Source organism: Mobula hypostoma, chromosome 18 (genome assembly GCF_963921235.1).
Source record: "Mobula hypostoma chromosome 18, sMobHyp1.1, whole genome shotgun sequence".
Classification (NCBI taxonomy): Eukaryota; Metazoa; Chordata; class Chondrichthyes; order Myliobatiformes; family Myliobatidae; genus Mobula; species Mobula hypostoma.
Window position 1 is genome coordinate 41,021,238 of NC_086114.1, and position 22,328 is coordinate 41,043,565.

General features: G+C 39.0%; 1 protein-coding gene across 2 annotated transcripts in view; it reads right to left on the minus strand.

The window, feature by feature from the left end:
* Positions 1–22,328, minus strand: part of LOC134358500 (serine/threonine-protein phosphatase 2B catalytic subunit beta isoform) — a 113,676-nt gene that overhangs the window by 14,300 nt on the left and 77,048 nt on the right. For both annotated transcript variants that reach the window (XM_063070787.1, XM_063070788.1), the window contains exons 8-12: positions 21,624–21,718; positions 20,169–20,294; positions 19,970–20,047; positions 18,513–18,594; positions 14,782–14,879 (exon numbers count right to left, since the gene is read on the minus strand). In XM_063070787.1, the coding sequence (XP_062926857.1) occupies positions 14,782–14,879; positions 18,513–18,594; positions 19,970–20,047; positions 20,169–20,294; positions 21,624–21,718 (479 nt within the window). The remainder of the gene's footprint in view (positions 1–14,781; positions 14,880–18,512; positions 18,595–19,969; positions 20,048–20,168; positions 20,295–21,623; positions 21,719–22,328) is intronic.

Below are 22,328 nucleotides of genomic sequence, written 5' to 3' on the forward strand. Positions count from 1 at the left end.
TTACCGACATATCACTTGTAGTACAAGAGGAACCAATGCACTAGACCACCGTTACACCACCATCAAGAATGCCTACTGTACTATTCCACGCCCACATTTGGAAACTCTGATCACTTGGCTGTACTTCTACTCCCTGAATATATTCAGAGACTGAAGATTGCAGCACCAGTAGCGAGGACCAAGAAGATATGGACAAGAGAGGAGCAGGAACACTTATAGGACTGCGTTGAATTGGTGAACTGGACTGTATTCAGGGATTCATCTTTGAGTCTGAATAAATACGCCACAGCTGTCACTGACTTCATTAAAACTTGTGTGGATGAGTGTCTGCCGATGAGAACTTACTGTACACACCCAAACCAAAAGCCATGATGAACCAGGAGGTTCATAGTCTGCTGAGGGCTAGATCTGTGGCATTCAAGTCTGGCAATCCAGGTACGACTCGCGAAGGGCTATTTCAAGAGCTAAGGAACAATTCCAAACAAGGTTGGAGGCTAAATAGGATGTACGTCAAACCTGGCAGTGTTTGCAGGCCATCACTTCCTACAAAGCAAAACCTAACATCATGAATGGCAGCAATCCTTCACTCCCAGACGAGTTCAACACTTTTTATGCTTGCTTTGAAAGGGAGAATAAAACTACGGCTATGCAAATCCCTGAAGCACTCGGTGACCTGTGATCCCTATCTCAGAGGCCAAAGTCAGTCTGTCTTTCAAGAGGGCCAACCCGCGCAAGGCTAAATGCCCCAATGGAATATCTGGTAGGGCTCTAAAAACCTTTGCCAACCACCTGGCAGAGTGTTCAAAGACTTTTTCAATCTCCCATTGCTATAGTCGGAAGTTCCCATCTGCGTCAAAAGGGCAACAATTATACCAGTACCCAAGAAGAGCAGGGCAAGCTGCCTTAATGAGTATTGACCAGTAGCACTGACATCTTTGGTGAAGTGCTTTGAGAGGTTGGTTATGGCTAGAATTAACTCCCGTCTCAGGAAGGACCTGGACCCACTGCCATTTGCCTATCACCACAATAGGTCTACAGCGGAGGTGATCTCATTGGCTCTTCACGCAACCTTAGGTCACCCGGAGGACACAAGTACCTATGTCAGGATGCTGTTTATTGACTACTGCTGAGCATTTAACACAATCACTCCTACAATTCTGACTGAAAAGCTCCAGAACATGGGCCTCTGCACCTCCCTCTGTAACTGGATCCTCAACTTCCCAACTGGAAAACCACAACCTGTGCGCATTGGAAATAACATCTCCACCTTGCTGACAATAAACACTAGTGCACCTCAAGGGTGTGTGCTTAGCCCACTGCTCTACCTTCTCTACACCCTAGGCTGTGTGGCTAGGCACAGCTCAAATGCCATCTATAAATTTGCTGATGTAGGCAGAACTTCAGATGGTGACAAGAGGGCACACAGGAGCAAGATTTATCAGCTGGATGAGTGGCATTGCAGCAACAACCTTGCACTCAACATCAGCGAGACCAAAGAACTGATTGTGGACTTCAGAAAGGGTAAGTCAAGGGAACACATACCAGTCCTCATAGAGCTATCAGAAGTGGAAAGAATGAGCAATTCCAAGTTCCTCGGTGTCAATATCTCTGAAGATCTAACCTGGACCCACTATATCAATGCAGCTACAAAGAAGGCATGATAGCGGCTACATTTTACTTTTGGAATTTAGGAGAGTCAATGGTGCCTAACGGCGACTTGTTTGCTTGCATCTTCAGAAACAGCTCTATTTCCATCTTTAATATCTCTATTTTTCCCTTTCAGAGTTCTTTTAAAGACGAAGGTCGGTGTCACAGCAGGGGATTGGTATGTCGTCGTGGGAGTCGGAAGATCTACAGCTGTGTGCCCAGAGACCTGAGATCTTTGGACACAGAGCTCGGAAAAAGCAAAGCAACGGACTTTTAACATTGTAAATCAGTGAGCTGTTTTTTATGTTTCCCCTCTCACTGTGAAACAGAGACACCTCTTTCTCCCTTATTAGGGAGAGAGAGAGCCTGCTGTATGTCGAATACCAGGTGAACAAGTAATTTTTGGGGTATTGCAAGTCCATGTCTTTGCTGTTGCTTTGCTGCACGCTTGAGTGCTCGGTGGTGGATGGCGATGCATTTTTTTTTTGCTGGTGGGGGTGGCGGGGGTCGTTGCTTGCTGCCACTCATGCACAGGAAGGAGGGGAGCTGGGGGCAGGACTTTGGGGTCCTAATCATTCTTTCTTTGGGGGCACTCCTCTGTTTTCATGGATGGTTGCAAAGAAAAAGCATTTCAGGATGTGTATGTATATTGTATACATTTCTCTGACATTAAATGCACCTTTGAAACCTTTGAGTTTGAGAATATTTAGTAGGTCGCTAATAACACAGAAGTTTCTCCAGATGTACCATGAAGGGCATTCCAACTGGCCACATCACCGCCTGGTATGGTGTGTGTGTGTGTGTGTGTGGGGGGGGGGGGCACTTACTGCACAGTAAGCTGCAGAGAGTTGTAAACTTAGTCAGCTCCATCATGAGCACTAGCCTCCATAGTATCCAGGACTTCAAGGAGCGATGCCTCAAAAAGGCGACATCCATCATTAAGGACCCCTATCAACCAGGTCATGCCTTGTTCTCATTCTCACCCAACAATTCCGAAATTGCTTCTTCTCCTCTGACATCTGATTTCTGAATGAACATTGAATGCATGAACACTACCTCACTACTTGTTTTATCTCTATTTTTGCACTACTTATTTAACTATTATATACACACACCTTCTGTAATTCACATTTTTTCTCTATTATTATACACTGTATTATACTGTGGCCACAGAGTCAACAAATTTCGTGACATATGACAGTGAATATTAAACCTGGTTCTGGCTCTGATTCTCTCCCCCTCTGATCCCTGATGAAGACTGGCTCATAGACCCCCGGCTTCTTCCTTCTGCAGTCAATAATCAGCTCTTTGGCGTTCAGTGACAGGTTGTTGCTGTTGATCATGAGTACCAAATGTGGCAAAGTAAATTGGAGGCAATACAAGAGAACTGTTGCTTCACGTGGAGCTTCCTAAATTTTTCATCTCGGAATGCTAATGTAGTCAACATTATTAAATTCAACAATTTCATACAATTAACTTTTCCAGCCTGTATGAGAATTGGCAGGTTTAATGAAAGATTATCAACCTATTATGTTAAATTTGGTTTTCTCCCTCCACAGATGCTGCTGGACCTGCTGGGTATTTGCAACATTCTCCCTTATGAAAAAATTTCCAGCAACTACAACGCTATGTAACTCAGTTTCCAACATTGTTTCCCTCTCCTCTGTCCTTGTTCACCTCCTATTTACATCTTCCCCAGACAGATAAGTTGCAAATAACAAGCCACCAGATATGCCTTGATAACCTCTTTGCAGTTGTTATTACCACCATTGCCTCATTTTGACATTCAATATTTTGTTTTTATTATAAATAACAAATTATTTTCCATTACCATGAATATTTCTCATTAAGTAGCTCTCCAATTGCCTTGCAAAAATTTACAGAATCAGCTTCCATCGACTATTTGGTCAAAATCTTCAAACTCCTGCATTATTGCAAATATATCTCAACTCACCTCTAGTACTACCAAAGATAATGAATACAAATCTCCAGCTAATGATCTACTTAACAAACTACTCATATCTTTCATCATACTGAAAAAAATTAATGAATCAGCTCATAACTTGAACTTCCCTGTTCAGCTTCTCATAAAACACATCTATCTTCTCTAGTAATTATCCTTCACTTCTTCCATTGAGTGCAGTGCTGACAATTAAAGCTTAGCCAGAAAATTTATAAAGTTCTTATATAATGCTTGCTTTTATGGTCTATTGAATTTAAGAAACTAAGTAATTCAAACCATGTTGTATCTACCTTATCAACTTGTCCATTCATTAAGTGTGTGTGTGTGTGTGTGTGTGTGTGTGTGTGTGTGTGTGTATGTATGTATGTATGTATGTGTGTGTGCGCGCGCGCGGACAGCAAGGTCTCCACACATTTCAATATTGCACTGTATACATATTCTCCCAAGTAAACTTCTTCAACAATACTAATGTAAGGACACATGAATACAATTCTTATAAAATACTTGTCCCTTTTCCAACAAGCAATGGAGATCCTTATGTATCGGGTGTGTTAGAAGATCCACTGTACTAATTTCAACATGGAAATTGCTTTTACACTTTCGATGCTTTAGGAACAAAAAGTTTTATTTTTACATAATAGAACAGCAAGCTATTTAGTGAATCCATGTTTTCTTTTGGGTTTCTACCATTTACTTTTATAGTGTGCCAAGAAATTATTGATAAATGAAAGTTATCATCATTCAGAAAAAGTAAAACACAGCAGGGTTAAAACATTACTTTCATTTATGGGAAGTTTTGTTTTTTTTTGTCTACTTCTAAGTGTCTTTGAGAGGGTTGTACTATCTGCCCCCTTGAACCACTGCAGAAGCATTGCTTTAGATACAGAGCTCTAGGTTTTAGACCCAGCAATGAACGACGATTCAAAAATCAGAACTGTGTGCAATTTGGAAGGGAGCCTGCAGGTGGTAGCACTCCTCTGCCCTACTAGATTATATAAACATGCATAATAAGTATAATATAAATATACACTCAGCAGGCTTCCTGAAATCAATAACTTCTCATATTAGTGATCTTTTATGAGCTTGTTCATTTCCTGCTGAAAGAATTATTGAAGCTGAAACTACAGATTTTGATACTGTCCAACAGTAATGGAAATTCTTTTTTAAATCAACAAATGATGCCAAGATATTTACACTAATTTTCTTTTTGCATTTTAATCTACCAATTTTACAGGAAGGGATTAAATCTTGAGCTCCATGGGTGACAGCCATTTAAGATTACTCAATCTTAGCAAAAGTCATAGGTGAACAAGAAATTTTGACTGGTCGGTTGATGATAGGGAAGGAATCAAAGCCAATCCTGATCTTTATCAACCTAGGGTTCAAATTCTAAATTGTGATTCCTAAAAAGCAGGAGCACAAACTTGATTGTATAACCCTACAATAAATCCTGGGCATTCCAGAGCTATAGGTCAGCTAGTCATTAGGAAAAACAATATTGAGGCACATCAGAGAAATTTTGTAAAATAGCTATGTTTAGAAGATAAGCTAAATACCTAACTCAATCTTACAATACTTTCAAGCAACCAACAACCACATTTCAGTCTACGCCAGTTTTCAGCGTAATCTTGTCAACCCCGCACTCTATTTATTTATTTCCCTGTAATCTATTCATTCTCACATGCCCACTGACTCCCCTCTGTTCATCATTTCCAGACATGAAGTACAATGAAACAATTCTCAACCAACAGGATCACATCATTTTACTCCCAGGTTTTGCAAAGCTTTGCTCATCTCACTTCTTAAATTATTCAAATAAACACAAAAGGGCAAATGATTTCTCAAACACCTTATCATGAACGTTATGTCATTTATTTACAGACACTGCCATCACACTTCATTACCATGAAAACAAGGCACAAGCTCAGCTGTAGTTGAATTTCAGAACATGCTGTCTGAAAAGCAACAGAACCCTATCACTTTATCTCCATAGTCTATAGAGTTCTACTTTCTCTCTACTGTAGCACAGAATTTCAAAAACAATTGTTGCTCTCTCCTTGATCGTTAAGAAATTAAATACAAGTCACTGAGCTTCTGGGATGCAAGGAGCCCCTATGATCAGCACATGAGCTGACACTCACTGTTATAATCTAAAATATACAGCACAGTATTCGGGCTTCAATTCTGTCCTTCAAAGTTACAATTTCTTGCAATCCATAGTGATCAGCCAAGTTTCAAAAGGAATGTGCTGTGGATCAAAGGATTATTTCAAACTTTGATTTGTAAAAACAAATTTTCAGTCAATCCTCAAATAATGTATTTCCAATAACCTTTTGGTTAAGCAAATTAATAGTTTATTAAGAATATTTTATGATAAAATAAACTAGACACTTTTAAACTGCAATACTGAACTTAAAAGTTCTGCATTGCCTAAATAGAGATGAAAAAAAATCATAGCACGAAGTATTGGCTTTCTTCTTTGAGAAAGAAGGTTCATGCTTTGGAAGCAGTTCCACATAGGTTTAATTAATTAATACCAAGAATGGGCAGCTTGGCTAATGAGGTATTGAACAGGTTAGACTTCTACCTATTGGAGCCTAGATTAACTGAATACACAATGTCTTGAGCAGTACCATCAGAATGAATGTGAAGTGGATACTTCATCTTTTGGGTGAAACTAGAACTAGGAGGCACTGTGTCACAATAAAGGGTTCCCCTTTTAAGGAAGATATGGGAGATTATTTTTAATCGGAGCACTGTGAGTCTTTGTAATTTATTTTCTCTCAGGGTGGGGGAAGGAAAGTCATAGTCACAAAGGAATACAGCACAGACACTAGCCCTTTAGTCCACTAAATCTGCTCCAACCATTTACACTAATCCTACTTGTTGTATTCCTTACATTCTCATCAACTTCTCCCAGGTTCTACTAACCTGTGCATCGGGGCAATTCACAGCAGCCAATGAACTTACCAACCCACATTTATTTTGTGAGGGAACCTGGGCAGTCACCCGAATAAACTCCACACAACAGCACCCAAGATCAGGACTGACCCCAAGTCCCAGGGTTTATGAAGCAGCAGCTCTACTAGCTGCATCACTGTGCTGGTTTGTCACTAAACATTTTAAGTAGAGATAGATGAACACAATTCACAAAGGGTAAAGGTTATCATGGTTAGTTGGGAACTCGGGGTGATAGTACAATCAGATCAGCCATGAGGTCCGAGGGACTCGAGTGGCCTAGTCCTGCTTCTAATTTGTACATTCATATGTTTATAAAAAAGCATAGAGGGTGGGGGAAATTATATGTTTCTGAAATTAAGGAAGGAAGTTTAATGAAGGGAAACATTGAATAAAAGTGCATATCCATAGTTCAAAGAAGCCGTGGGGGGGAGGGGGGGTATAAACATGAAATTGATGCTAGAGGACTGGTGATACAGAATACTAAACATCACTACTGTTTTAACAAGATAAAGCTATGAGCAGATGTGCGGATGAGGAGCTTACAATTAATTCTGCTGGGTCACTGAGCTGAAAGGAATAGTACAGTTGCTCCTGTTGTATGTACTCTGAGAACAACATCTCCAGCTATTCACCAACCATATTATGAACACACTGCTTATCCGTTATTTCCCGGCCTGGAAACCATCTCAAAAATTATTCTCTCACTTCAAGTACCATTCCACAACTCAATAGCACCTATCTAGCTGAAAACTGGCTTCATCACTCTCTTCCAAAAATTCTTGGCTCTTCAGGCCTTGAAAACTCTTCTCCTAGTTCTAAGCTTCCTTCCAATGCAAAGCCTTGAACACAGCATTACCTCTCATCTGTTTGAATCTTTCTTGTAATGTGACTTTTGAATTGATCCCATCCCAAATAAGATCTGCCTGTGACAATATTGAAGAAGATCTTGATTAAAGTATGTCTCTGGAAAATAATACCCCTCTTCCTCTGACTCGCGCCTCGTCTCTGACACAGTATCGCAAACACGAGAAAATCTGCAAATGCTGGAAATCCAAGCAACACACACAAAATGCTGGAGGAAATCAGCAGGCCAGACAGCATCTATAGAAAAGAGTAAACAGTCCGCAATTCAGGCCAAGATCCTTCATCAGGGCTGGAAAAAAAGGTGGAATGAGGGGAGGAAAAAGTACAAGATGGCAGGTGACCAGTAAAACCGGGAGTGGGGGGGCAGGGCTGAAGTAACAAGCTGGGAAGTTGATAGGTGATAGAGACAAAAAGGCCTGAGAAGGGGGAGCAGCACTAGAGAGAGGCAATGGCAGGTGAGAGGGGGAGACAGGAATGGGATAATGGTAAAAGGGGGGGGGGGGGATTACCAGAAGTTCAAGAAATCAATGTTTATGCCATCAGTTTGGAGGCTACCCAGACAGAATATAAGGTGTTGCTCCTCCATCCTGAATGTGGCCTCATTGCAGCAATAGAGGAGGCCACGGACTGACAGGTTGGAATGGGAACAGAAGTAGAATTAGAATGGGTGGCCACCAGGAGATCCCGTGTCTCTGCAACTTCCGCCATTTCCAATGGGATCCCACCAGCAAGCACATCTTCCCTCCACCCCCTCACTTTCTGTAGGGATCGCTCTCTACTCTACTCCCTTGTCCATTCACCCCTCCCCACTGATCTCCCTCCTGGCACTTAACCGTACAAGCAGAACAAGTGCCATACCTGCCCCACACACCTCCATCCTCACTACCACTCACTACTTCATGTGTGAGTCTGTTGTGGTCATCTACTGTATCTGACTATCTCAGTGTGGCCTTCTGTATATTGGTGAGACCTGACGTAGATTGGGAGACCTCTTTGCCAAGCACCTACACTCTGTCTGCAAGTAAAAGCAGGATCTCCCGGTGGCCACCCATTTGAATTCTACTTCCCATTCCCATTCCAACATAACAATCTACAGCCTTCTCTACTGCTGCGATGAGGCCACACTCAGGTTGAAGGAGTAACACCTTATATTCTGTCTGGGTACCCCCCAACGTGATGGCATGAACATCTATTTCTTGAATTTCTGATAATTGCCTCCAACCCCTTCACCATCCCCCACCCCTCCATTTCCTTCTCTCACCTTATCTCCTTACCTGCCCATCACTACCCACTGGTGCCCCTCCGCCTTCCCTTTCGTCCATGCTCTTCTGTCCTCTCAGGTTCCCCCTTCTCTATCCCTTTATCTCTTTGACCAATCAACTTCCTAGCTACTTCACTCCTCCCCCGGTTTCACCTATCACCTGCAATCTTGTACTTCTTCCTCCCCTCCCTCTGCCTTCTTGCTCTACTTCTCATATTTTTTTTTATAGTCCTTAGAAAGGGTCTCAGCCTGAAGCATCAACTGTTTACTCTTTTCCATTGATGCTGCCTGGCCTGCTGAATTCCTCGAACATTTTGTGTGTGTTGCTCTGATACAGTCTACCTGTATTGAAGATTATAGGCAGTACAACTGACACTTCATCTCCAGTAGTCCATTGGAAGGAGCTATTCTTGCTTGACTCTATTCTGAGCCTACAGGAATCTACAAGAATCACTTCTATTTCTCAACTGCACGAGCCTTCTCAGTGGTATTATCTAGAATTACCACATCAGTTTCCACATATATGGTCAAGACACATTGATCTATTTCACCACAGCTCTACGGACATTGTAATGTCTGGTTTGTCACTCTGCTTGACCCTAACATCAAATGGGTAAGAAGAAGTGCTTTCCAACTAGATTCTGAGAAGTTCACTGGTGATTATCTTTGTCCCTACTATAAACTATTTTTATTGGTCACCATTTCATTCTTGGTAACTGTTAAAAACCTAAGCCAGACCACTTGCAGTCCCAGCAAGAACTTGTCTATGAGATGAGCTTCATGGTGTTGTTGCATTGATCAATATTGCTTCAGCAGATAATGAAAGTAATGTAACAGATTTTAAGAAAATATTTCCAGGCAACTTCCTTATATGACATCTGAAGAGAAAAATGCAAAATTATTTCTTAGTACGTTCCAGTGCTGCTGAGTCACAAGCCAAAGTCTGATCAACCCAGTCTGGGTTACCTGGACGAGGGTGCCTGATGTTGAAAGACCCAAAACACCCAACGATCTCAGGTTACATCACTAATGATGTGTCCCCGTGTATCCTAAGCTGTATCTCAGTTTCATGGATTATGTTTAAGCTGCTCCTGTGTCAGTTTTAAAGCTGCTTTAGCTCAGCTCCAATTGAAATCAATGGCAAATAGTGGAATGTCCTGTGAAGTTCACTGTGTGCACTTGCCAGCAGGAATGTCCTTCATTAGTCAGGCTTAACCAGCTAATATTTACTGGGAAATAGCAGACAAACAAGACTCTGAAATGTGGCTTACAAGTTTGATTGGTGAAATAAATGAACCATGCAAAATGATGAGGAGCATGGGCAACATTTTTGAATGAAAGAATAGTCTGTCAAACTTATTTCCTCTTGGACCTTCCAATACAATCTGATCTAGGTGTGGAGGAGGGGGCACCAGAAAGACAATGTGAAAGATGATGCTGATTTTTGAAGAAATTAAGTGGCAGCATGAGAAGGACCAGATCATTTAGAACAAGCTTATGTTAAATTCAATTTCCTATGCCCACAGCTTTGTGATTCAGGTGCAAGAATGTACTCAACATACTTAAGCACATTTGGGGAATATCTTCAAAATCTAATTTCAGCCCTACGATATTCAGTTCAAATGTTGAGGTAAATAAAATGCCAACACTTCCAAGTTATACCATAATTAAGAGACTGCATGGGTCAACTGAGTAAATATACTCTGCACTTACTGGGCATCTGGCAACAATGATACATATAAATGCAGGTCAAAATTCAGCTCCTTTAAGGCTGTTAGTATCTTTCCTAACACTGAGCAGCATCCAGCATCTTTATGCTTCCAGAACAAATTTTGTTTTTTTTTAATATAAAGTCTACCTATTCTCTTTTAATAAAAAAAATTGCAAGAAATAGGGTCTGAAATTAAAACTTACATTGCTAAATGAGCAGTATATCATCAAAAGATTTTTATCTCCAGAAAGCCTACTATGTGCAATATACGAAGAAAATCTGATCACGAGGACTTTAGCAATTTATGATGGCACATTGTAATTTCTATAGGAAATGGAAAATTCAAAGGATTAAGGCATCAATGCCATAGTCAAGATTTTTGTTTAAAACTTTCTTATCAAAAAAATCAAATGTACGTGAAAATAACTTTAGGTTGTGTAGCATTTAGTTAAGTACTTATTCAGTACTCAAGTGCAAAAATACACAATATACGTATATACAGTAGAAATACAGTGCCATCAGTTAGCACAATACTATTAAATCCAGGGCACTGGAGTCTGGAGTTCAATTCTGGCCTCCTCTGTAAGAAAGTTTGTACATTCTTCTCATGTGTGTGTGGGTTTCCTCCCACATTACAAAGGTGTACCGGGTAGTAGGTTAATTGGTCATTATAAATTGGCCTGTGATCAGGTTAGGGATTAAATCGGTGGGTTGCTCTGTGGCGTGGCTCAGTGGGCTAGAAGGGCCTGCTCCATGCTGCATCTCTAAATAAAACAAGGGATCACACCACTAATTGTATAGTTAAACTTACCTTGGCTGTAATTAAAGATTGAAAACCCATAAAAATTGAGTATATCAGTAAATAATTAAGTAAAACAAACAGCAATGACAGTTGGCAATGCTTGTGAAAAGTAGAAAATACCATAAATTTAATGTACTTTTGGAGAAACCAAAGCGCATAACTGAATGTGACAATATGAATTTCCAAGACATTTAAATATGTGCCACTTCAAAGGCATGCAATAAAATTGTGGCTTTTCAATCTTCAGGGTGCTTGGCTATTCCAACAGAAGGTTTGAAAGAAGAGCAAAGTCAAAAGTTGTTTTTCCTCCCACCCAAATAGCAGGATACAATAGCCAGGAAATAAAATGGGGGCAAATGTTATTAATATATCTTGTTAATCTTGGCCAAGGTATACATGAACTGATGATCAAATTTATTGATACAAAGTGTAAAGACATTGCATTCTGCTAAAATTAAAGGTGGAGATGAGCCTGGAACCAATAGATTTTGAGAAAACAAAACAATGGCAGAAACAGAACTGATGCATAGATATTTAAAAGGTAAATAGGGAGAAAAGGAAATACAAGGGAAAGTCAATTTTTATTCAGTGCTAGCACATAACTAAACCCAAGTACTGGACAATTTTGGATAACTTACTGTAAGGATAATATCGTCATTGCAAAAATAACTCCAAAAACAAATTTTATTTTGCAGTCAAACAGAAAAGCCCAAAGAAAATGTTTTAACACAATTTTAAGAAATGATGAAGGAAGAATAACAGACATCACTGCTTGGTGAATCAATAACAAGGGTGTCACCAGACATGAATAACTCAAGAATGAGAGAGATCTTTTTTTTTTGTTTCACATTGAGGATTTCACAACACTTATTTCACAAGAGACGTAAGACGCAGATACTGTAATATCAAATAAAGGCATAATGGAAAGACATGATTAGCTTAATTTAACATATTGACACAGAATATCTTCTAAAATGCTATACACATGCACACACTTGCATACGTTGACATATGAATGGGAATGGGACTCAGGAGGAGGACAGTAGGGGTGAGAAACAGCCAAATGTAGAAAGAAAACTAAGTCAGAACATAAAAATACTTGACGAGGCAAATGGGAGGAAAGAAAGTCTAAACTTTGATAATTTTAATGCAAAAAGTCAAATAAATAAGTAAAAGTGAACCAATTAACACATGGGAATATGATTTTGCAGCTATCACAAAGATGAGCAGAACCAGAATTCAGCATTTCGGGGGTAGAAAATCTTCAGACGTGATGGGAGCATGGATGTAAAGGAGATGTCATTGCAATATTAATCGAAGAGTCCTATAAGAAGGGAGGATATTATATAAGGCTCCTCAAATGAGGCAGTGTGGATGGAGGTTAGAAACCAAGAGAAATTAATCACATTGCAGGGGATGTATTACAGGCATCCAAAAGTCAGCACAATATAGGGGAGCAGATATGTAGGCAAACAGTAGTGTAAAATATAATAGGGTATTAGGTTATGGAATTCAGGATAATTTAGTAAACTGAATCCAAAATTGGTAGCTTGGTGTTTAGAGACATAGGGTAACGGTGGAAGGTTGTTTTTGCCATTAAAAACCTGTATTACAGGGATTTATGCTGTGATCTCTGCTTTTTGTTATATACTTTAATGACCTGAATGTGAATATATGAGGTATGATGAATAAATTTCCTAATGGCATATAACGAGATGGTTAATCATCAGCTGTAGTAAAATATTTATCAGTTAGTAGGAGGAACAAAGAAATGGCAGGTAAAAGTTAATTCCGAAAAATGTGAGGCAATGCATTTAGAGGTGTAAGCCATGCACAATAAATTAGAGGACCTGACAAAGTACTGAAAAACAAAGAGACCATGGTCTCTATGTCCAAGGTCCCTAAAGGTATATAGGACAGATATTTTATGAACAGACATCAGTGCAGTTCTGTGTACAGTTCTGGTCAGCACACATGATTACAGTAGGATATGATTACATGAGAGGGTACAGAGGAATTTACCAGGGATGAAATGTTGCACCAATGAGGAGAGACTGGCTAGGCTGAATTTATTTTCCTTAGACCAAGGAAAGCTGAGGGGAAACCTGAGTGAGTATTTAAAATTAAGAGTGGCACAGATAGCGACAAACTTTTCCCCTTGACAGTGGCATTGATAACCACAGGCAATCTGTATATGGGGCTGGATGAATTAATCAAGATCTTAAGTGACCACAATTTAGTAAGGGATAAAAGATTTAAAGAGGATTTCAGAGGAAATTTTCCACCCAGAGAATGGTGGAAATTGGAATGCACTGTACAAGGAGGTGATACAGATATTCTCACAGCATTTAAGGATTTTGCTGAGCAGATGAAACACAATAGTATAGAAGACTAAGTGCTGCTGGGAAAAGTGTAATTGATTATCAGCACGGTTATGGGGGCCAAAGGCCATGTTTCAAAGCAATATGGCCTTATCCTGAAATATGTTGAAGTGAACGTGAAATATTCTGAAAGCAGCCCTCCCCTTCTGGTGTTGCAAAGTACTTGAATCAAACCAGTTTATTTTTGGAGTTGCATAGAGTATTTTTATTTTGAAATAAAACAATTCTGCACAATTTAATGAAGCGTAATCACAAGTTAGAATGAGTTTCTTCCCATTTCCATTGAAATAGAGCCTTAAAAGATTTGAGCAGAATTTCAAACACTCACTCTGGCACAAGCAACCATCTAAAGTGTAAACATAAGTCATTAACATACAAACTGCACAACATTTCCGGCAAAGATGCTTCTGACAAAATTACACAGACATGTATCCACACCTAACACTGATGGACAGAATCAAAGATGACAGCTTTATCTGCAGAAAGAAAGGCATGTTACAAGGTCAGAAAGCGATTCAGACAAGTTGGCATAGTGAGACTCTAGTACACAATTAACATAAATATGAACAGAAGACAAATACTTTGGTGTCATACCACTGAGTATGTGATAACACAGATATATAAATACATGTTTTCCATGGTCACTGCTCCTTATTTATCCCTTCCCAAGTAAAGCATACACTATTCACAATGAAAATAGTTTTAGCAAGTAGAATTAGACTTGCAAGTGGTTATATTACTAGCAAATAAAGCTTCCCACGTGTGTACCTGGTTAATTCCAAGGATCACATTATGGAGCCTGTCTACATAGAAGATGCCTCTAAAGGTTTTAATTTACAAGATTCAAAATATTTGAATATCAAAAAGTACAACATACCAGATGACTCTACTAAAATAATCAACATTTCTAAAAATATCAACGCTTCTAACCTAAAGCAGCTTTGAAACAAAAGGAAAAGCTAGGAAGATTGAACTAACTCATTTCTGTGAGAAAACATGGCTATCACATTTATACTCACACAGCGTGCATTCAAACTGCCTGGGTTAAATGTAACATTACACTTCATCAGCCACCAAGACAGGAGCTAAAAAGCATCACAAATTCCCAACAAGCATTATGTGCTGTGCTTGTGAAACAGTGAGACGTGCCCCAATCCACCTGAGGCACAGGAAGACGCAATGCATCATTACCACTTTGTAGAGTCTGTCGTCCTCCTGCCAACACGCCACTCGGTAGCATCCCAGTTGGTGTTAATCCCTTCAGTGTCAACACACTCTCACTTTCCTCTCTGTAAACATGGATAATTGAGAATGCACTCAGGACCAACGTACATTGTAAAGGAAATAAAATTCTTACAAAATGTTTATTGAAGATGTTTTGTCATTTGCCTTTTGTTACAGAAGTAACTAATATCCTGGAACAAGCACTCATTCAACAGTTTTCATTGGAATTACAGTTAATCAAGTGTATACAATTCATAAAATTCACCATATGTATCAGAGACAGATGAGCCGGCAAATAACGATCAACAAAAACACCCTTCAAATGAACACTGGCTCCTTAAACAAGGCAGTGCTAACATTAACTGAAATCATTATATTATTTTAGATCAAACTTAGGATCTTCTCATTCAGTGTCACAACTTACAGTTTAACCACTCATGAAGCTATTGCCTTGCAACACCAAATTTTATCACTTTGATTTGAATACATTTAGCAATTTGGGAAGTACTATACACTACATAAGAATTAATGGAAAGTAAACAAACTGCAAAGAACAACCTTACATTAGTTAACACACCTACCAAGTGCCTTAAAAACCATAAGACATAGGTGCAGAATTAGGACATTCACCTCATCGAGCCTGCTCCCCCATTCTACCATGGGTGATTTATTTTCCCACTCAACTCCATTCTCCGGCCCATTCCCCATAGCCATTGATGCCCATACTAATCAGGAATCTATTAAGCTTTGTTTTAAATATATCCAATGACTTGCCCTCCACAGCAATCTGTGGCAATGAATTTCACAGATTCACCACCCTCTAGCTAAAGAAATTCCTTCTAATCTGTTCCAAAATTACAGCCTTCCGTTATGAGACTGTTTTCTAGTCGAAATGAACGCTTACCTTCCTTACTACCAATTCAATCTGTAAGTTAAACCAATTTCCCCCGGGATCAATAAAGTATGACTATGACTAAGAAATCCTGCACGAGGACTTCAGAGTCCATTTGCGTTTCTTCTCCCCATTTAGAATATAGTCTACAGCTTTATTCCTTCTACCAAAGTGCATGACCATATACTTCCTTAAACTGTATATCATATGCCACATTTTTGCCCATTCTCCTAATCCGTCCAAGTCCTTCTACAGACCCCTTGCTTCCTCAACACTGCAATCTTCCACAAACTTGGCCAAAAAAGCCATCAATACCATCAAGATCATTAACATGCAACATGAAAAGCAGCGAACACCTATCCTGCAGAACACAATTAGTCACCAGCAGCCAAACAAAAAAGGCTCCTATATTCCCACTCTTGGCCTCCTGCCAGTCAGCCAATCTTCTGTCCATACAAGTAACTTTCCTGCATTAGACTCTTATCTTGTTCAGCAGTCTCAAGTGTGGCACCTTATCAAAGGCCTTCTGAAAATCCAAATAAGCAACATCTATTGACTCTATTTTGTCTATCCTGCTTGCTACTTCCTCAAAGAATTGCAACAGATTTGTCAGGCTAGATTTCCCCTTAGGGAAACCATGCTGGATTTGGCCTATTTTATCATCTGCCTCCAAGTACCTCAGAACTTAATAATAATAATGATCTCTAACATCTTCCCAACTACTGAGGTCAAGCTAACTGGTCTGTAATTTCCTGTCTTTTGCCTCCCTCCCTTCTTAAAGAGTGGTGCAACATTTGCAATTTCCCAGTCCCCATGAACCATTACAGGATCTAATGATTCTTGAAAGATCACCTCTATTGCCTCCAAAATCTCTTCAGCTACCTCTTCCAGAACCCTATGGTAAAAGTCAATCTGGTTCAGTTGACTTATCTACCTTCAGATCTTTCAGTTTACCAAACACCTTCTGCTTAGTACTAGCTACTACACTCACTTCTGCCTCAGATACTCTTGAATTTCTAGCATACTGCTCGTGTTCACTGCAAAATACTTAATCAGTTTGTCTGCCATCCCATTACCCCCTCTCCAAGCATCACTTTCTAGCAGTCTGATGACCACTCTTGCCTTTCTTTTACACTTTATATATTTCAAAAATATATTTTTGCTATCTCCTTTTATGTTATTGGCTAGATTACCTCCTTTCATCTTCTTTCTCCTTATTATTTTTTTAGTTGCCTTCTCTTGTTTTTTAAAAGTTCTCCATCTTCTAATTTCCCCACTCATTTTTGCCATATTGTATGCTCTCTTTTGTTTATGCTATCATTGATTTCCCTTGTCATCCACAGTTGCCTTATCCTCCCCTTAGAATACTTCTTCGTCTTTTGGATGAACCGATCCTGTGCCTTCCTAGTTACTCCCAGAAACTATAGCAATTGTTGCTTTATTGTCATCAATACTAGTGTCCCCTTCCAATCAACTTTAACCAGCTCCTGTCTCATGTCTGTGTAGTTACCTTTACTCAACTATACTAGCAAACATCCAATTCTAGCTTCTCCCTTTCAAACTGCAGGTTGAATTCTACAATGTTATGATCACTGTCTTAAGTTACTGAATCAAATCCGATTCATTACAGAATATCCAATACAGAATTGCTTCTTCCCTTGTGGGCTCAACTACAAGTTGCACTAAAAAGCCACCTAGCATGCATTCTACAAATTCTTTCCCTTGGGATCCAACGCTAACCTGATTTCCCCAATCTACCTGTGCACTAAACTCCCCCATGACCCTTTTTACTGGCCTTTTCTATTTCTTGCTGTAATTTGTATACCACATCCTTTGCTACAGTTCAGAGGCCTGTATATAACTCCCATCAAAGTAATTTTACCCTTGCAGTTTGTTGACTCTACCTGCAAAGATTCTACAGCCTCTGATTCTATGTTACTTCTTTCTAAGGGTCTGATTTCATTATTTTACCCACACAGCAAAATATCACCAAGTATTTAAGCACCAATGATCAAACACAATTTGGTACTAAAGCCCATAAAGAACAAATGGTCCCCAATTTTGGCAACGATAGCTAAACTACTGAAATTTGATCTCACATTTGTGGTCACCTCTATGTTAGAGAAACACATGAAGATCACTTGAGTTCCATTCTCTGGAGCAACCTTGAACTTCTTGTTGCTAACACTTTAACTTTGGCCTCCTGTGCTGTTATAATGAATCCCAACACAAACTCCTCATCTTCTGTTTGGCCATCAAATTCTCCTGTTTTAAAGAACTAGCTCTTTTGGTTGTCCATTTCTACTGTAGATTATATTTATTTCTCTTTCCACACATGCTGCTTTACCTGTTAATTACTGCCAGCATATTCTGTTTTAAATCTTTTTGATTCATTTCCAATGAAAATGAAAAATAACAAGTTTATGATATTTCACCTTTTAAAATAATCGAACATGCATGTCCAATCACAATTTTGTGCTCAGATATCACATGTGTATTTTGTTTTCTGGCAAGCTATCTGTGAGAATTCTACATTGAAAGACTATTCAAAAAATTTAAATGATGTAGATGCTGGATGTCAGAAACCTTTATGAACTGCCTCCTATCCGTAGATGTCAAAATGTGACATAATTTAAACTTCGTGAGCCATTATTTTTGAGGTTAGTGGTAAGGGCTGTTTGCTACTGATCACAAACCATTAGGACAAATGACCTAAGCGATAATCTAAATGTTGTGTTTTAAAGAAGTTAAAGAGGACAAGAAAGCCACAAACAAATAAGAATTGACAAACAAGTTACAGGCTCACCTGAGCACTGAGAATACTCTGGCCATTTTACCAATTGCCCGAATCTTGTTCCTAATGATCTCCTTCCGAGCTGCTGCTGTGCCTTTTTAAAAGAAAATTTAAAATTGTACACTGAATTTCTAAATATTGCGGGTATTTAAATCTCAAAACAAATTATCTTTGGCCCAACCACTTTAAGTAAACCTTCATGTCAATAACATAACAATAATAACTCAGCCAATGAGTTGGGCTTTGTTCGGTCTATTTTCTTCCTTCCTAACTTGAAAACATTTACTTGGGCACTTTGATCCTTGTCCAAGTAGTCATGCTTCGTGCAACAACCATTATTTGTCTGTAGTCTATTAAACCGTGAAGGAGATGTTGCCAAATCTGAACTCAGGATCAAGAGATGCATATTCCAGCAGAGGTCACCAGATGGCAACCATGAGCGAGGTTCTTGTTTGATTTTTACTGTTTCTCCGTATCCAGGAAAATTAAAATCACCTGCAGAGCTACACCATTCCCTAAATCAGACCAGTTGATCCAGCTTATAGCTCAGATCAAAGTTATTCTGTGTAGTTCACCATCACAGAAGACAGTGGTTTCCTATAAATCAATTTAGCAGAATGACCTCATCCAATTATTGAAATTGTACAAAACTGTCGAATGCATATTATAAAATAAATCAAAAATGATACAATTTTCTGGCAGCCAGACAAGGCTGTGGTAAAAATATTAATAGGACCTAAAAAATTACTCACTGAAAACTTGTAGAAATGGTTCACGATGCATAGAAAAGATATCAAGTATATCTCTTATCCTGCAGTAATAATACTAAACCTACCCAGATAGCCAATGAATGGCACAAGGCCCATGCTGATAGCAAGTAAGAATGCTTTAAACTCACCCAAACATACAATAAGAATAGTTCTACCCAGAGCTATCAAGTGTTGAGATTCATCAGTAGAGTACTAATGAAAATAACCTAGAAACTCATCCATAACAAGAATGCTTCAGATCCATTCTAATAAATTAGAACCATATAGAGTTAAAAATGATGGCTCAGGGTCAACAATCGGGGAACTAATAGTAAATAATATAAAACTATCCATATGCACTGAATATACCAGCAAGATTCCTGCTTCAATTGCAGGAACAAGTTTGGCCAAACTTTGGTACTAAATCTGTTGAAAGATGGCTGGAGGAACCACTTAAATTTCAGAAATCCTTTGAAAGATGTGTTGTTTTTTTTAAACTTTCATTACATATGTAAAATAGCGCAAATCATTTTTCCTGAGGTGACCATTTGACTTCCATCCAAGCAATGCAGATGTTGTATTTGGCACATTGCTGAAAGGCACTGCAAACAAGCGCTGCAATAATAGCCCTGATCACAAAGGCCTTTTCTCAGATTCTTACGATTCAATACCCATTGTAAATTGATCGAGTTGTCCACTAAGTACAAGATGTTCTCCTACCGTCAAATGCATCGTCTCCCTCAGACATGAGCTCATCGTCAGAGCAGATGTTGAGGACGTTTACCAGCATCTCTGTTACTGTACGAGAGAAATACATTTGTTTAATTTAGGCTTACTCTATCTGTATCACATGCTTCAAATTTTACTTTGTCAATATTTTAAATTTACCTTTAGCAAAATGAGTGTTCAATAGCTATACCTTTTTCCCCGACAAATGGCAGCGACCACGTAAAGACGTCCATGAAGTTAGGCAACCAGTAGGGATGAGGAGAACAGTTGAACTGTCGAATATTCATCACATTGTTTTCATATTTCAATACAGCAGCTGAAATGGAAATAAGTTTCTAAGTGACGTAATCAATAGTTCTGTGTAAAGTATTTCCTGGAAACATTATTACCAAAAGATTTTTTGATCAAGATCACTAAATACATTCAGTGATCGCCTTATTAGTTACTTCTTGTACCTAATAAAGTGGCCACTCAATGTATATTCATGGTCTTCTGCTGTTGTAACCGAATCACATCAAGGTTTGATGTGTTGTGCATTAGGAGATGCTCTTCTGCACACCACTGTTGCCTTCCTGTCAGCTTGAATCAGTCTGTCCATTCTCCTCTGACCTCTCCAATTAACAAAGCGTTTTCACCCACAGAACTGCTGATCACTGGTGCTATGTGTGAAAATCCCAGAAGATCAGCAGATTATGAGATGGTTTGAGCATCAAACCACCCATTTGGCACCAATAATTATTCCACGGTCAAAGTCACTTAGATTACATTTCTTCACCATTCTGATGTTTGAGCTGAACAAAATTGAACCTCTCAAACATGTCTACATGTTTTTATGCATTGAATTACTGTTACATGATTGGCTGTTAATCTGCATTAACGAGGTGTGCTGGTGTACCTAAACAAAGTGGCCATTGAGTGTAGATTGATTCACCCCATTTGCAATGGCCTGTTAGTGAACATGCTGAATGAGATAAAAGTCACACAAAGCTTAATTCCCTGAGTGATCCCTAAATTAACTCATTAGTACAAGAGGTACGCAAAACTCTACAATTGGCTTTAATGTCTCAGATGAAACAAAAGTAAACAACAATCAGCCACATCACTATTCCATCACCAAAAATGTGCATATGGAAAGCAACAGAATTGGCACTCATCAATGGTTTCTTCAGTGACTCAATATTCTCTGGACTTTTTCAGTCAGGGGTGGACAGATTACAATTACCCAGTGTATGAGCCATTAGGATAATAGGAAAGAATGACAGCATAGTTGCACAGCTTCAGCTTCAGTGACCCAGGTTCAATCCTGACCCAAGAGCTGTGTGGGATCTCTGTAGGTTTTCCCTGTGACCATTTGGGTTTATGGGTGTTTGGTTTCCTCCCACAAATGTGCGTGTTGGTGGGTTGATTGGCTGCTGTACCCTTAAGGTGTAGTTGAGTGGCACAATTGGAGGATGGTGGGCAGAGGCATTGGTGAAAATGTGGAGAAAATAAAATGGGATTAAAATGGGAAAATGGGATAAAATGAATGCTTGGTGATTGGTGTGAACTCGATGGGATGAAGGGCTTAATTCCATATTGTATATTCTATGACTAATAAATCACAAATATTGAAGAGGTAAATCTTTTAGTTACAATTCAAACTTACCTTTATTGTTATAGACATCTAAATAGTTTGGTGCAGAAAAAATTGTAATTAACGATGGGAACCCAGTGGTTTGGCTTTTCCTGTACATTCTGTAGCTGTAGACACAAGAATATTAACATAATTAAAATAAGAAAACAAAACCATCCTCCTTGCTCATCATAAATTACTAAGTGAATGAACAAATAAAAAACATGTCCTTTATAACAATGAAGACAGAAGTATGCAGATTGTAAAGAAATGTGACAGCCAGTTTGTGTTCACCATGTCCTTCAAATTGCAATATAATGAATGAGCAGATAAACAATTTCAATTCCTGTTAAGGGACACATATTGAATAGGAAGAAGTAAATTTTCAAACTTTTTTTTTACATTACCAGACATCCCACCCTGCAAAAACTCATTTCAGGGAGGCAGCAACCGCCCCCCCCCCCACCCCTGATCGACCTCCAAGGCTGTATGTAATACTTTGTTTAGTGATTTTGTCTGATCTGTAAACCAAGTTGGGTACATGCAGAAAATGTGACATTAAGATATGTACTTATATTATATTATCATGGAGTCATTTTGTTTATTCTATTACAACTGTAAGCAAGTTTACAGGGAGTTTGGCCTCATCACGTAGGCCGTCAATAGAGTAGCTGCTTAGCAGTTAACCAGCCAGTTTAAATAATGTTAGCTATGCTAATGAACAAATGACACCTGTTA